Source organism: Mus pahari, chromosome X (genome assembly GCF_900095145.1).
Source record: "Mus pahari chromosome X, PAHARI_EIJ_v1.1, whole genome shotgun sequence".
Lineage (NCBI taxonomy): Eukaryota > Metazoa > Chordata > Mammalia > Rodentia > Muridae > Mus > Mus pahari.
In genome coordinates this window covers 109,709,245-109,724,679 of record NC_034613.1, presented here as the reverse complement: position 1 = coordinate 109,724,679, position 15,435 = coordinate 109,709,245, and the positions used below count along the sequence as shown (strand labels likewise).

Sequence of the window (15,435 nt, the reverse complement as noted above, 5' to 3'; positions counted from 1 at the left end):
AAATGCAAATCAAAACAACCCTGAGATTCCATCTCATACCAGTCAGAATGGCTAAGATTAAAAATTCAGGTGACACCAGATGCTGGCAAGGTTGTGGAGAAATAGGAACACTCCTCCATTGCTGGTGGGATTGCAAATAGAGTATGCACCATTTACTATGTACCCATTATACTAAAGAGTGCAAGTATCTTTTGTCTCTATGGAAGAATATATGGTATGAGTACTATAGGATGAGCAAGACTGTATGTAGTCTTACATGGTAAGCCCTGGGTCACATCTATAGCCATTCTGTTAACATGCAACACATGTGTAACATTTCTGCTTAAGGGGCACTATATAAAGTAAAAATCACCTGAAAAAAAATGTGAACTCACTAGATAGACTGATCCCGTCTCTGACAAGATAATTGGAAGTACCCATCTCCTTAAAAGTGATCCCCATTCGTCAGAGGGACTGTACTTGAAAGGTAACTCAAGATACTATGTGGTTTCTATGAACTCCTTATAAGAATTTCTCCTTGTGCCCTTACTTTTAGGTTTCAAACTTTTTTTTTCACTGTTCCTTACATTCTAGCAAGAACTCACTGCAACTCCTACATACTTTTAAACGGAATTAGAGGAGTAGTGACTAATTTTAGCTTTGTTTATCAGGCAGGTTTTGTCTCAACTATACAGCCCTGCCATTCTAGTGGGAGAGCAGACATGGACAACATACAAGGAAATGAGCATAGCTGCGCACCACTTCAAATTTATTTATAAAAACAGAGGAGCCAAAATTTCTCTAAGAATCTGCATTTATCTGTTTCTGATCGATATTAAAATGGAGATCATTCCAAGAAGGATGTCAATTTGAAAAAATGAAGATCAGAAAGATGAATTGCCAGACAATGACAGGTTAATCATTTTTGGAAAGAGAAATCTAGACCCAGAAAAAAACAAGGGAACCACATATAAGGTGTTCTTTCAAAAGTACGTGAGAGGCTGCTTCAAGTACTTCTTGTGTTAACTGGTGGTAGTGGTAGACGTTCTTGACAGAATTGTTCTACTGGATTAAAGCACTGTCCTGAATTTAAAGGGCATGGATGTAATGCAGAATGAGTGACACCTTCCTACAGCAATAGTTTACCTATCAACTCACTGACAGTTAACAGAGACCAGGGGGAAGGAATGTCTTTGTAAGTTACTTATAATTTTTCATCCTTTTGGCACTAAAATATGCTTTTACACCAGTACATGCTTTGCTATACATCTCACTTTTTGTCAGAGTTTCTTGTATAGAAATCCATTTGGAGATGTTAATACCTAACCTTCTAAATTCATGCCACCTTGATGAAGACACATATGCAGAGAATGAAACAGTGCTTTTAACTGACTACTTCTACTAGCAAAGCACTGTTTTTTGTTTTGTTTCTATAATAAAGAAAAGGGTTAAATGTGTAATTGATGAAAGCAATGGGTTTAGAAATGGCATTAGGAAAAGTAGAGGTGTATTCTCATGTTCTTCCTCCATTGTTAACCTTAGCATTTGTCTAAAAGCAGACACTGTACCAGGTTAAGTAGGTTAAGTTCTGATCTCCATATCATGTAGATGTCAGAAAATTAGAGTTACTTAACCCAAAGGACAGAACTCTTTGAAGGAGTCCTCTTTTCAATTGATAGACTTCATCAGTATTTCTATGCCACACAGGATACATACCCAATGCTAGAGAGTGTACAGGAAAGTTATCTAATTGTAATGAATAAAATCTCCTAAACAGAGATACCTAGTGATAACTGCCTTTAAGGGAAAATTTATAACATGAAAATTAAAATCTGCCGGGCGTGGGGGTGCATGCCTTTAATCCCAGCATTCGGGAGGCAAAGGCAGGTGGATTTCTGAGTTTGAGGCCAGCCTGGTCTACAGAGTGAGTTGCAGGATAGCTAGGGCTACACAGAGAAACCCTGTCTCAAAAAAAACTACATATATATAGTATTAAAATCTTCATTTACACTGCTGATTATACAATGGAACTATGTAACTAACTGATGCAGAAACTGTTCATCTACTATTACCTGGGCATTCTGTTTGACATATTAAATCGCATTCCATGAGAACAGGGCTTTTTTGTTTTTTGGCTTTTTGTTGTTGTTGTTGTTGTTGTTGTTGTTTTACTTTTTAAAAAATTTTATTAGATTTTTTTCATTTACATTTCAAATGCTATCCCGAAGGTCCCCTATACCCTCCCCACCCCGGCCTGCTACCCTACCCACCCACTCCCACTTCTTAGCCCTGGCATTCCCCTGTACTGGGGCATATAAAGTTTACAAGACCAAGGGGCCTCTCTTCCCAATGATGGCTGAATAGGTCATCTTCTGCTACATATGCAGCTAGAGACACAAGCTCTGGGGGTACTGGTTAGTTCATATTGTTGTTCCACCTATAGGGTTGCAAACCCTTTCTGTTCCTTGGATACTTTCTCTAGCTCCTCCATTGGGGGCCCTGTGTTCGATCCAATTGATGACTATGAACATCCACTTCTGTATTTGCCAGGTGCTGGTTACTTTAATATACTAAAGAAAATTAAATCCGCAATATTTGGGTCCAGATAAGTAAGGACACAATAACAATACTTAAGTAAATGAGAAAATCTGAACAAGCGAGTTAGTAAAACAGAAATACCTTCTCTTAAAGATGAACAGAGAGTGGTAATGGGAATGCAAATGTCTGATGCTTTCTATTGGCATATTTGCCAACATGACATCTTCCCCTATTTAAACAAGCAGTAGTATGTTCTTTTACAATATAATACACTCATTTCTACCATTTATTTATATTTTGGAAATTCAAAACTTATAATAATACTCAACAGCAATTTGAAAAACTTTCATAGAAGCTTCTAGGAGAATTTCGCACCCTATTTAGAGGGAAAAAAAGTCTTCATAGTATATAACATCCGCTTATAAAATATTGGGGTACATCCATGTGATGCTGGGATTAAGTGGATAACCACTTTGCAAATGTGGGTCAAACTTCCCACAGTGACAAAACAGATATTTTTGAAAATTCTTGGTTCATAGCTATTAATGAACTACCTAATCCTCTGCCTTCCTTCTATATTTCTAGTGATATAACATAGCAAAACTATATTCGTCAGCCAATTTTTATAATTTTGTTCTCATTTGGCTGCCCAAAGCATCTGGAAATGTTATGAAAAAGAGCCAAAATACCAAACATGATAGCCTGTTCAAAAGTCAAAATAGAGTATCAAAAACCACCCAAACGGTAATATATATTAAAGAGAATTCATCTTAAAGTTGTATTTATAAGTCTTGTATTTTAAACTCAAGAGTAAGTATCTGTGCAAATATTATCTGGTAGCTGTTATATAATCAATGAGAATGATTTAGAACACTAAAGTTAATGAACATTCAAATTAAAGTTTCAAGATTGTTGGGGGCATCAATTTATTCTATCTAGGGATTCAAATTGCTCACAACTGCAATTATGTTTATAGTTACATCCACATTTAGATAATATTGTAGTTTTTATACAGCTCCAATTTATATGATATATAAGCAATTGAGGGGAAACAACCATACCATTTCAAATTACACTCACCCTAGTGTCAGTAAGTTTAGGTCATTTGTGTAGTACATGTGGAACTTGAAAAGTAAAATGCAGTCCCATCACATTGAGTCCTCCATCAAGTAGAACAACAACTAAGAAGCTTCCTCAAAGAACAGATTCCAGTAACTTCCATTTTATTGCAAACACTGAAATGGCTTGCTGGCTCATTTCAAGCTTTTGGGGAATGACATCCATTCCTTAGTTCTCCCCTACAGCCTCATCAAGAATACTAGAGAAATCTGAATGTCATAAAAGTGTTCTTGTGGAAAGCAAATCAAAGGACATATGTCAATACAAGTAGTAGTTATTTCATTATTAAGATTATAATATGGTTCAAACATTTAAAACAATAAAAGGTCTAAGAATCCTGCTGAAATGTGAATCAAGAAGAATGTTGGGGAAAACAAGAGAAAAAATATAGATATAGTCATATAGATATTTTCAGGACACTCGTTCTCATTTTAAATCACAGCATTACTTTTGTTAGGAAGGCATTTCGTAATTACAAGTTTTTATATTATAGATTTCATTTATAAACAGACAGACACTGTCCTTAGGTAATAGTTTTAAATCAATGGGCACAGCAGGTATTGATAACAGAGTGCTAAGTAAATGCTAGTCTGAATAGGCTCAGGTAGCCAGGCACCAATTATTGATTTAAGGGTCCTTGTCTTTAGGAAATATGATGGTTGTATTGTGTAGAAAACAAAAAGAGAAAGCAGGATTCCAGTAGTCCATTTACAGGTGGCTTACAATGGCCCTGATTATCAGCAGGTGTTGGTAAAATGATACTGTCAAAAGAGCTAATTAACATTTTTTACCTCAACTGAAGATGTCACCAATGGCAACATCCACTGAATTCTGATGGACGGTTCCACACATGTATAGTAATTTTTACAAGTTATATTTTGTTTGGAATTTAAGTTTTTATAATTCATTCTGTTTATTTTAGGACAAACTCACACTTCAGGCATATATGCATGCCTGAAAAGATATATGGCAAGGTATTAATAGTGATTATATTTTGGAGTGAAACACCAAGTTTCTTTTGATTTTATCTCTATGTCATAATAATGTTATTATTTTCTTTCCATTGCATGCCAAGCTGATAGTAAAAATGTTTAAAAACCACTGGAACCAGGATATTTTGAATGATACTAATACCTAAAGCATTTTGTACAAAAGGCCTGAATTTATTGAGTATAGATTTTGCCTGTGAATTTGGATTTTCTGAATGATAAATATATAAAATAAAGTTTCTTAGCAGATAAGCTTGAAGCAGGTTTTTTTTTTTTTGGTTTTCTTTTTCTTTTTTGTTTGTTGATTTTGTTTTTTGTTTTTTGACTCAGCCATAGGAATATTTCTTTGTTGAGGGCAACCATTATGCATATTATTGGTGTTTGTCATGCGGTGGCTTTAATCACCAGATGCCATTAGTACCTACTCCTTAGTTGTGAGAACCAAAAAACTATCTAGATCTTGCCAAATGTTCCTTGGAAGAGAAAATCACTCTTGGATGAGATCCACTGACCTAAATTAATACCATACAAATCAGACTCTTGGGATTGTTTTTGCTAGATAATCTGCCTCAATTGCTCTATTGTTCAGTACAGCTGCCAGTCTGTAAGAATTAATTGAAGCTTAGTTACTGCTCATCTAAGCATATGGTGGATAACCTCTAGATCATAATAATTAGCTGATAACTACTTCTCTGGTAATAAAATTGTTGTTTTTCCACTTTGAACTCAGCATGGAGCTCTAGGAAATAATATATATTTACCACTAAACTTCAACATCAAAAGGAGGTTGAGGAGAAGAAAAGAAGAACATCTTTGGTCATAAAGGAACAAAAACTGACCATATTCTCTTTGTGTGTGCCTCCTGCTCAAAGCCTTCCTTATATCCCACAGACCGAACACATCTCCCCTCTGTGCTGACATGTTTTTCCTATGCATGCATCCAAGTTCACTATTTCTTCCCACTGGAATGGAGTTCTGGAGGGCAAGCATTTTCAACGTATCTTTGGCAGTTTGGGTTCATTCATTGTTTCCTTAATTCATTACCTCATCCGTACATATCCTTAGTTATTAGCAATGTACTTGATCCGTACAAGGGAAATTATAAGACTACACATTAGGGCTAGGGAGATTGATGAATGCCAGGGAGATCTGTTTGGAGGAAGTGATTTGAACAGCTTGATCATCAACTGGAGGAGGTAGGAGGCAGGGGAAAAGGAAAAGAGGAAGATAAAAATTGCTCAGTGGGTATGATTCTAAGCAATATGGCTTTGAACTGGCTTATGCAGTGGCTAGGGAGGCTTTTCTGATTAAAGATTGATTAGCGAATAAACAAAGATGAAGCAGAATGAATAATAATAAAAAACCTGAACAAGTTGAGAGGTAGCATGGCTTGTATGAAGGTCAAGGATTTTCCAGTTCAGGTTATAGAAGGCATATTTTGACAGATACCTCCAAGAGGGCTTAAGGTATCTTTGTCCAGTCTCAGGACTCCTAAGAAAGGTCAACTTATATCTTGTATTACATAACTTATAACTCTCTTACTTCTTGGACATAACTCAAAAATAACTTATTTATACTGGAACACTTCTATGAAAACTTCTCCATGACATGCTGCCCAAACTAAAGATACTGCATTTTGTATAGGGCTTCTAATTCTTATTAGACTTTAATAGGAAAAGAAAACATTAAACTGATTTTGCTAATATTTTTACATTTAATGGAAATAGAGCTTTTGGTGTTTAAAGGGTAAAATTTAGCTTGTCAAATACAATTCTGACAGTTTATAGAAATATTTTTGACACTTTAAAATAATATTAATGAAAAGTATATACATAAATTTAGAAACCTTTCCAACCAGTAGACAGCTTTATGATATTGGGGAATTTTTTTAAACTCTGTGTACTTTTATTACATATCCTTTAGTTATTTATGACAAAATGGTTAGTTTTTCTATACAAGGAACAATCATATCAGAAAAAAATAGGACATCCATTTCTAGCCCAAAGAGAACAGTCAAACAGAATACAACAGTTGATAGTTGACATCTTTCTGTAAAGGAGAAGCCAGTGATAGCTTATATAAAAACACTCTAGTTTTTCTGACATGTCTGGGAAATGAGGAATTCTGGTTAAATATTCTACTTAATAGAGTTACCATATATTTTACATGGATCTCCTATTTTCAAAGAGATGCAATAGATCAAAATAAACCCAAGGCTATGTAGCTAGGATGGTCCCAGCTGAGCTCAAAGGGAATTATCTGGGTGTATGTGATTAACTAGAGGGAGTTGGTAGGCCCTTAGGGCTCTATTTGCATGACAGGATTTATGCTGGCATTTTATTTATTCCTGGCTCCTAGGGAGAAAAAAAAGCTATAAGCTTAGGTGACTGAACAAAAGTGAGGAAGGAGGACAGTGAAAGGGTTTATGGTATTAGATAGTTCTTCAAATTCCTAGGACTTTCGACATTCTTTAAAGCCTCTAAGGGAAAGGGCATCAGGAAAGAAGGGAAAGGAACTGGTTTTGTGAAGTGTCCTATGAATCACAACTATTTAGACAGTTAAGAGTTCATGGCAAAAACTGATCCAATACATACTGCACCCTTGGACCTTAAGTCTACATGTATGCATTTGCATGGTAGGCAATGCCAAACAGTCTTATTAGTGAAACAAAACAAAATAAATCAACAACAACCACTACCACCACCACCAGCACCACCCTCCTCCCAACCTTGTGTAGTTGAGAACTGGAACAATACAAAGCAAGTTAGGAGAAATTGAGACTTTTGTTTGTTTGCAATGTTGTATTCTCATTCTAGAATGTAACCCCTAGCTGGCATGTGAGCAAATATCAAAGGGCAACCATAGATATGTCAGCATATATATATATATATATATATATATATATATATATATATATATATATATATGAATTCCAGAGGCACCAGCTAGGGGATAGAGGCTATAGGATTGTGAGTTCAGTTTGAAGGTGGGGGAGAAGAGCTTATTTGAAAGTTTGGATTATTGTTACTAAGGCAACCTGCCTCTGATTTCCTAAGTGATGGGGCTTAGAGACCTTTGGCTTACAAAGTAAACTAAATTATTCAAGAGGCATATCAGGATCTTGCAGTTTCTCAAGGTCATTTTTACCTTATCAATTAGCATTTTACTGGCAAAGCAAAGAGAAATAAACATATTAGGCATCTAGTAGAGACTTGGGGGTAATAAGAATCTAGGCAATGGTTTTTATTACTTGTTAAGACTACTTGGTTAAAAAACATACTTGGTTTCTTAACGTAAGTCCACCATTTTTATTGTTGTTCTTTTAAAAATGATACAGCACCAATGACCCTATTAAGACCTTGGGAGATCAAGGTTTTAAAATGAGTCAAAATGAATTAGAACTCTTAGATCAGGAATTATACACTCATTTTTTAAATATAAAAATTCACCTTAGCCTCTTTAAATTCAAATTGCCTTTAATGAAGAATGAATATTTTTTGTATATTATCAATTTAGTCTTTTGAGTATTACTAAATGAAGATGCTCATTTTGGATTTCCAGTTGCAGTTTAGACTCAGAGAAGATGAAGACCTTGTCAAAGGGATGATGGCATGAAACAGGTGGTGAATTCTTAAAATTAAGTGTTAAGTGCTGGAGAAAACCAAGCATTTATACACATGAAATATATATTTTTTTTTAAATTATAAAGAGATCTCTAACGAAGTGCTTAGACTTTTTTCATGTTGGTTTTTTGACTAGAATTAATGCCCTTCCCTATACCATTTCATATACTGTTATGTTCTGTAAAATTAAAGGGGAGCCTGGCATTGTGGTGTATCCATGCTATAGTACTAAGGAAGTGGAGGCAGGAGGATCAGAAGTTCAAGGCCGGTCTGGACTATAAAATTAAGGCCAACTAGAATACATGAAAGCATGTCTCAAAACAAGTTTAAAGTTTAAAAGAATCATTTTTAACATAGATGGAAGACTATATATGAAAATGACATACAGTTGGCCTTGGCTGCTATAGTTCCCTATAGGGCCAACTAAGGTATCTTAACAATTATAAGTTAGCCTGTCAATTATACATGATCCCGGATTACCAAAGTTTCTCTTTGATCTCCAAAGCTCTAGCATCTCTTAGGAACCCACTGTTGTCTATTTTTCTTCTACTTCCCAGATTTGTGTTTTCTTAATGTAGAAAGAATAGAACCATTATAGTTCAGCTGAGATGGTAGGGGCCCCAAACTAAAATAGCATTCATAAGGTTAGAAAAAAAATGACTAAGACAAAACCATTTCAGAAGTAGCATTATTGTGCAAGAACATACCCCATGATTACCTGAGGCCATTTAGCCTCTGAATACTTCACACTTTTAATGATCATGTAAAATTGGCTCCAAGATTTATTTATCAAATAAACTACTGCTCATATTTTGTTGAGAGAAAAATCTGCTGAAATGATTAATAGTTGTGAAAACATCTTTTTAAGTTATGTCAATTCATTTAACAACTTTTCAAAGCTTTATTCCTATATTTTTAGTATATGAGGTATAGAATGAGGATAAACAAAACAAATATTTATTGAGTGCCCGAGTAACATAGTGTTTATTAAAAAATACACACACAGAGAGAAGCAGTAGGAATGTGACAGATTTAAAAGAGAAAAGTATTTTCTATAATTCATTTGGAGCTATGAAAGTTATTGAAGTAAAATACTTGCCTCCAACACTTTTCCAACAGCTGAAATTAATTTTTATATTGTATGGCGGTGACACATATAAAGCTCACTGGCTTTGAATATTCTATTCAAAATATCTCAAAAGAACGAACAAGTTATTTGTGCAGTCAACTATTTGAACTAGTAGAGTGACTGAAGCATAAAGGAGAATAAACAGAAACGATGTTTAGACAGTGCATAAATATGGAATTGAGTTTTTTCCATAAAACATTCAATTTGAATTCAGGGGTTGTTAATTAATCTTTCCTTTTTGCCATTTTAAAAACAGATGAAATCTCAGGGAAAAGAACTAAAAGGAAAGTCTACATTCTGAATTTGGAGATTTCTCTCTCTCTCTCTCTCTCTCTCTCTCTCTCTCTCTCTCTCTCTCTCTCTCTAATCTTGAACACCTTCAAAATACTCAGTAGCTGAGTGATAGTTTTCTGTATAAATGATATTTATAACGAACAGCGCACCATCCCATAGATACTACAGAACTTCTTTTTCCATCATTTGAATGTGATAATTTTGAAAAGGACTTAATTTGTAATGTCAGCTCCTTTTATTTATTTCTGTATTTTCTATCTTACAGAAGATAGCTCTTTCTGAGGAAGATTTTTTTTTGTTTGTTGCTGCATCTTGTTTATGCTATACATTGCCAAATATATCTCCCAAGATGAAACTCTGAGCTCATTTGGAAGTCATTTTTGGTAGCACATGAATCAGAACTCTTATTTTCTCCTCAGCACTACTGGAATTTGATTGCTTCCCTCTCTAGTCCAATATGCTTTTAGCGCTAAGAACTCTGAGGCCAAACACACAAAACACTAAGAAAATGGGAAATTCTAGCCATTCCAATTTTTGTCTCTCATTCAGGATTCTTCTGTCTCCTGAGAGAGTGAAATCATTTTAAGCTCACCATTAATCAGGAACACGGTGAGCATTAGTGATTGACTGAAGTTAGTGATGTTGATTTATAAGTCTTTGAATTATAGGTCAGGTATAAAACCATTAAAACATGCTTATCAAAATCTGCTTGTCAAACTCCTATGTTTTTTTTCCCCCAGACTCTGCTCAAATGTCAATGTCCTCATGGAGGCTTCTCTGGTCACTCCAGGCAATATTAGGCACGTTCTAGTGTGTATTATAACTGTATCCTAAACTGTTACTGTGACCGGAAACAGTAAATTCTAATGCTTATACCTGTCTGTGTTCTTGGAATAGAGAAAAGTTACTTCCTTCCCTTTATTTCTGGCTCTGCACATCAAACCAAGAGGATTCTCAATAAATAACTGAAAGAAGGGTTAGAGAGTGAAACATATTACTGTCTGTTCACCTACACATTATAGGTTACAGGCAATTAATTCTCAAAGAGGTTTCATGAAGAATCCAAGTTCAAGACTACTAATATTTTGCACACCAGTCTGCATGTCAGTTAACCACAATAAAAGATTAACAATAACCCTGAAATTGATTTTAACTATGTCTTATGAAAATAAAAGTTATTTAAAACTTGTGAGTTGTTTACCTCTGAAACTTTTCATTTAATTATTAAGATCCATAATTGCCCTGAACTCTAGAAAATGAATCTACAGATAAGAGTATTGCTTGTGTGTTTATGTATCCATATTAGACTTATAACTTTTAAATTTTGAAAATGGTTTGACAAATTTTTCTGAGCTCTTATTGTTAGCAGATCACATACTAATTATAAGTGACCTGAAAAATTAAATATATAACTTCATTAAGGGTCAAAGAGCAACCTCAGTATTTATTCCCATGAAGGAGATGAAAAGCAATTATGGTATTTATAAGAGTTTAGTGTAGTTTGTACTATTTCTAGAGTTGCTGGTTTAACTGTTAGGATATACCTTGATTTGTATCTCAAGAACTAGTAGAAAGTAGTTCCTTGAAGACTATTCTCACGTCAAAAATTGTCTAAGTCCTACTCCAATTGAACCATTTCATGGCCAATCTCATTGATTATAGAGTCCCATTTAACAAATAAGTTGGTGACAGAAACACTCCTCAAATGACAAATAATGTTTTAAATGACCTTTCTGTTGAAGCTAAAGATCTATAACATGAAATCAGTAGATTTATTAGGTATATAAAGATATCAGTTCAAGTTTTAAAAGAGAGAAACAAACAACAGGACTCACCATGTTTTAAACTATTTTACTCACCAAAAATAGGGTTCTGAAGGTGTTGAGATCACCAAAAAAGTCTTCAATGGTTACTGTGTTCGGGTCAAAAATGAAGTATTCTCCCAGACTCTCATAGAGCTTCAACATATTGCTGTGCATGGTGGACAGTTTGTCATACTGTTCTCTGGCATTCTGTGTAAAGCTGTAACTTTGCATTAAGGAATGTAATCCAATAATATTTTAGAAGCGGCCTCTACATAGCAAGACATATTAAAACCACTCTATATGTAAGTATATTTGCTTGTTAGAACTGCCATTTAAAGTATCAAACACTGGGTACTTTTACTGATACAAAACTTAGTTTCTTCATATATTCAGGAGCTTGAATTCAGATTGAAAGCTATAGGAATACATAGTTTCTTATGCAGCCTCTTTCCTTGGTTTGCCAATTGCTGCCTTCTTGTCGTGTTCTCATATAATTGTTCACAGCTTTTGCCATGCGTGTTTAAATAACCCTTTCTTAGAAGGCCAATTGTCACATACTATTAAGATATACTTTAATAATTTTTTATATTAATTACCTCCTTCAAGATCCTTTCTTCAAATACAGCCATTTTGAAGGTCTTCTAATTCTGAGAAAGTTGGCTGTCCAGCTTTCAATATGTGAAGTATGAAGCATGGAAGGCAGTTCACACAATTTGTTTCAAAAGTTTCTACTGTCATATTGCTTACAAAGTTTGAAATTTTTTCAATTAGACAGAAATATGTAATGTACAACCATGTAGAATATGTTTGTTAGAAAATGCTTTCTCAATGAAACTATATGAGCATATATATATCAGGAAAGTACCTCTATTGCTATATCATGAATTTATTACATGTGTGTGAATATATATACATATTCACATACAGAAATACATACAAAACATATGCAGCCAATATTAGGAGGGAAGAAACAGGAGGAAAAAATGTCTCTGAACTTCCTTTTACCTTTTTCCTCTATAGCAGCCAGGAAAATAATTCATTGAGTTACCTCTTGAAAAGGCCCTAAGACCTTCAATCCAGAGACACTCTATATGTGTAGGAAAAAGATGTCATCGCCTCTAAAGAACATTATACAAAAGTATCCAAATGTGTCTTATTTAAAAAATTCCTCCCATTTTATACCTTTCTTTCCTCACTCATTATTCTCTGTGACTATGCATTCTTCATCAAACCTAAGATTAAATATATACTGATCCACCCTTGGCATTTTCATTTCTGTCATACGTCACGTCATATGAAATATAAATAGCAGTTGTGATGGCTCATGCTTGTAATCATGCATGGAAGTCCAAGAACTTGTCTAAACCTAAAACTACATGTAACATTCTATGTATGTATGTATGCATGCATGTATCTATCTATCCATCTAACTATCTTACCTCTCTACTATCCATCTATGTATCCACCTATATATCTCTACCGGATTCTGTTTTAGAACTATTGAAGATAAACTGAAAAATGAACCATTTAAGACTAATAAATATAAAACCATAAATATGCTGGCTGCAATGGACAGGCCCAGTCAGCTTCCCACAATCAATGGAAGAAATCTGGCGTGGGGGGTGGGGGGGGAGGGGTCCGGTTACAGGCTAGCAAGGAGATGGCAAGAAGGGAGTGACAAACAGACAACAGAGAGTTTGTGTCTGAATGCCAGGGGTAGTTCCAATTCTAGTCTATTGTAAAATCCACCTTCCCCCTAGGCCATTGTAAATTCCTGTGTATGGGAGTGACTCAGCTATCTATAGTTCTAATTATCTGCTCTAGTTCCTCCCTAGACCACAACCTTCTTTCTTCTTAGATAATTGTAAATTCCTGTGTAGGGCAGCGACTCAGCTATCCATGCCCAGAGTTGGCTCAAGGACTGCCTAGGACAGGTGAGGAATCTAACTTAGCTTTATGTCAAAATCAATCCCTAGAGGCACTTGTAATACAGCAATATTGAGGGAAAGCACACAGATTCGTTTACCAACTAAAGTAAGGACAGATTTGGAGCATTCATTATTACAGGATGCCACGGTTCCAGGACTCTTAACTTTCTGTGAACTTTTCGCCTTGGGACTATGTTCAGGTTTCTAGGCCTGTCACATGGGTCACTACTGGAGTAGATGTAGCAGCTGGCTAAAATTTCCAAGTATGGTATAAGTATGAGGAATATTTTAGAGTACTTGCTTCTGCTTTTTTTTTCCTTTGGCTAGGAAATTATTATATGCTACTTCATAAGAACGATTTAGAAAAAAATTAAGGAATAATTATGAAGAAAGTAGAAAGCCAAATCAACATTGAAAAAATTAGAGTTAAGTTCATTACAAAGGACCAGTGATCACCAAAGCAAAATTATAACATGGGTCTAAATATATCTTCAATAGGAATACAACTTGTTTTTCTAATGAAAGCAATGCAGAAATCATGCCATTTCTGGAAAATTACTCTAGCTGACACAGTACATACCATGATTTTGAAAATGAGCTGTCATTAATCTCTGGTCTTTTTATGCTACTTAAATCTCTGCTAACAAATGTCATTCAATCATTCAACCCTCAAATCTATTTTTACATTAACAGACCTGAACGAATGAATACTTTTCTGTTTTTTTCCATAAAATACTCATGCTTCATATACATTTTGGTTTTTATAACCATATAACTTTTACTTTTAAGACTATGATCAGATATTAAACATCCCATTTCAGTGGAGCAGAAATAAAACACTAGTCTTTATTTCTCAGCACAGAATTAAAATGATAGTCTTGCTTCCTTATCTCCCCACAAAGAAAAAAAATACAGACTTATATCAGAAATACTAGGCAGAGTCACTTTGCAAAGGTCACTCTTATGTGCAATCTATTTACAATGCAAATTACTAAAATTTATATTTCATGATGTTCAACATCTGTAAACCAGTGAAAAAGACAAAGCTCTTACATGCCACATTTATCCTAACATACTTTTTTGGAGGGAAAAACATGTTTGTGTAGTGATATACAAAATTTACAAATTTGATTTTACAGGCCAAAACTAATTTCCAAAGTTCTGTGTTCCAAAGTGAGAAGATACATAAGTCAATGAATAGTTTATCTTTGTAACCATAAATGGGAAGCAACCCAGTCATGGGAGTTCACATTAAAAGCAGCAGCAGTAGTAGTAGTAGCAGCAGCAATAGCAGCAGCAGCAGCTGCCACCACTGTCACCTCCACCACCACCACCACCACCACCACCACCAAACAAGAAAATAAGACAAAACTGAATATGTTAGGCATAGTGGCATGCCGCAGACGGACTTTTCTGGGGTCCCTGATCTGCGGGGAACGGGTCTCTGGTTGCAGGTGAGCGAGGATTCGGCGAATGAGGGGTGACAAACAGACAGGGACACAAGAGAGTGTAGTATCTGAATGCCCATTGTCAAATTGAGCATCAGACTATTTATACAGAAGAAAACAGGGAAGTAGGTACACAAAAACAGAGAAATGCAAACCTGGAAGGGCTAGCAGGAAACAACTGGGATAACATAAAATGTTCACAACTGGGATCAAAGACAGCCTCACCTAAAGACAATTCAAAGTCAGCAGCTGGGGGCAAGGGCTTAATCTCCATGTCAAAGATCCTATAGTCCACCTTCCCCTTAGGCCATTGTAATGCTAGCGTATGGGTGTAAATTAGCTACCTGTGGTTCTAAGTATCTAGCCTGGTGCCTTTAGATCACAGACTTCCTTCTTCCTCGAGTGGTAAACTCCTTTGTAGGGCAGTGACTAGCTGCCTAGACCCAAGGGTCAGCACAAGGACTGACTGCCCAGAATCTGATATGGCCATGTATTAAGGGAAAGCACCTGAATCTGTTTCCCAACTAAAGTAAGGACACTGGAACATTCGTATACAAAATGTCACCAATCCAGGAGACTGAGT

The 15,435-nt window shown here is 35.3% G+C and overlaps 1 protein-coding gene across 2 annotated transcripts in view; it reads right to left on the bottom strand.

Annotated features, from left to right (window-relative positions):
- Window positions 1–15,435, bottom strand: part of Diaph2 (diaphanous related formin 2) — a 696,731-nt gene that overhangs the window by 200,137 nt on the left and 481,159 nt on the right. For both annotated transcript variants that reach the window (XM_021188630.2, XM_021188631.2), the window contains one exon: window positions 11,531–11,695. In XM_021188630.2, the coding sequence (XP_021044289.1) occupies window positions 11,531–11,695 (165 nt within the window). The remainder of the gene's footprint in view (window positions 1–11,530; window positions 11,696–15,435) is intronic.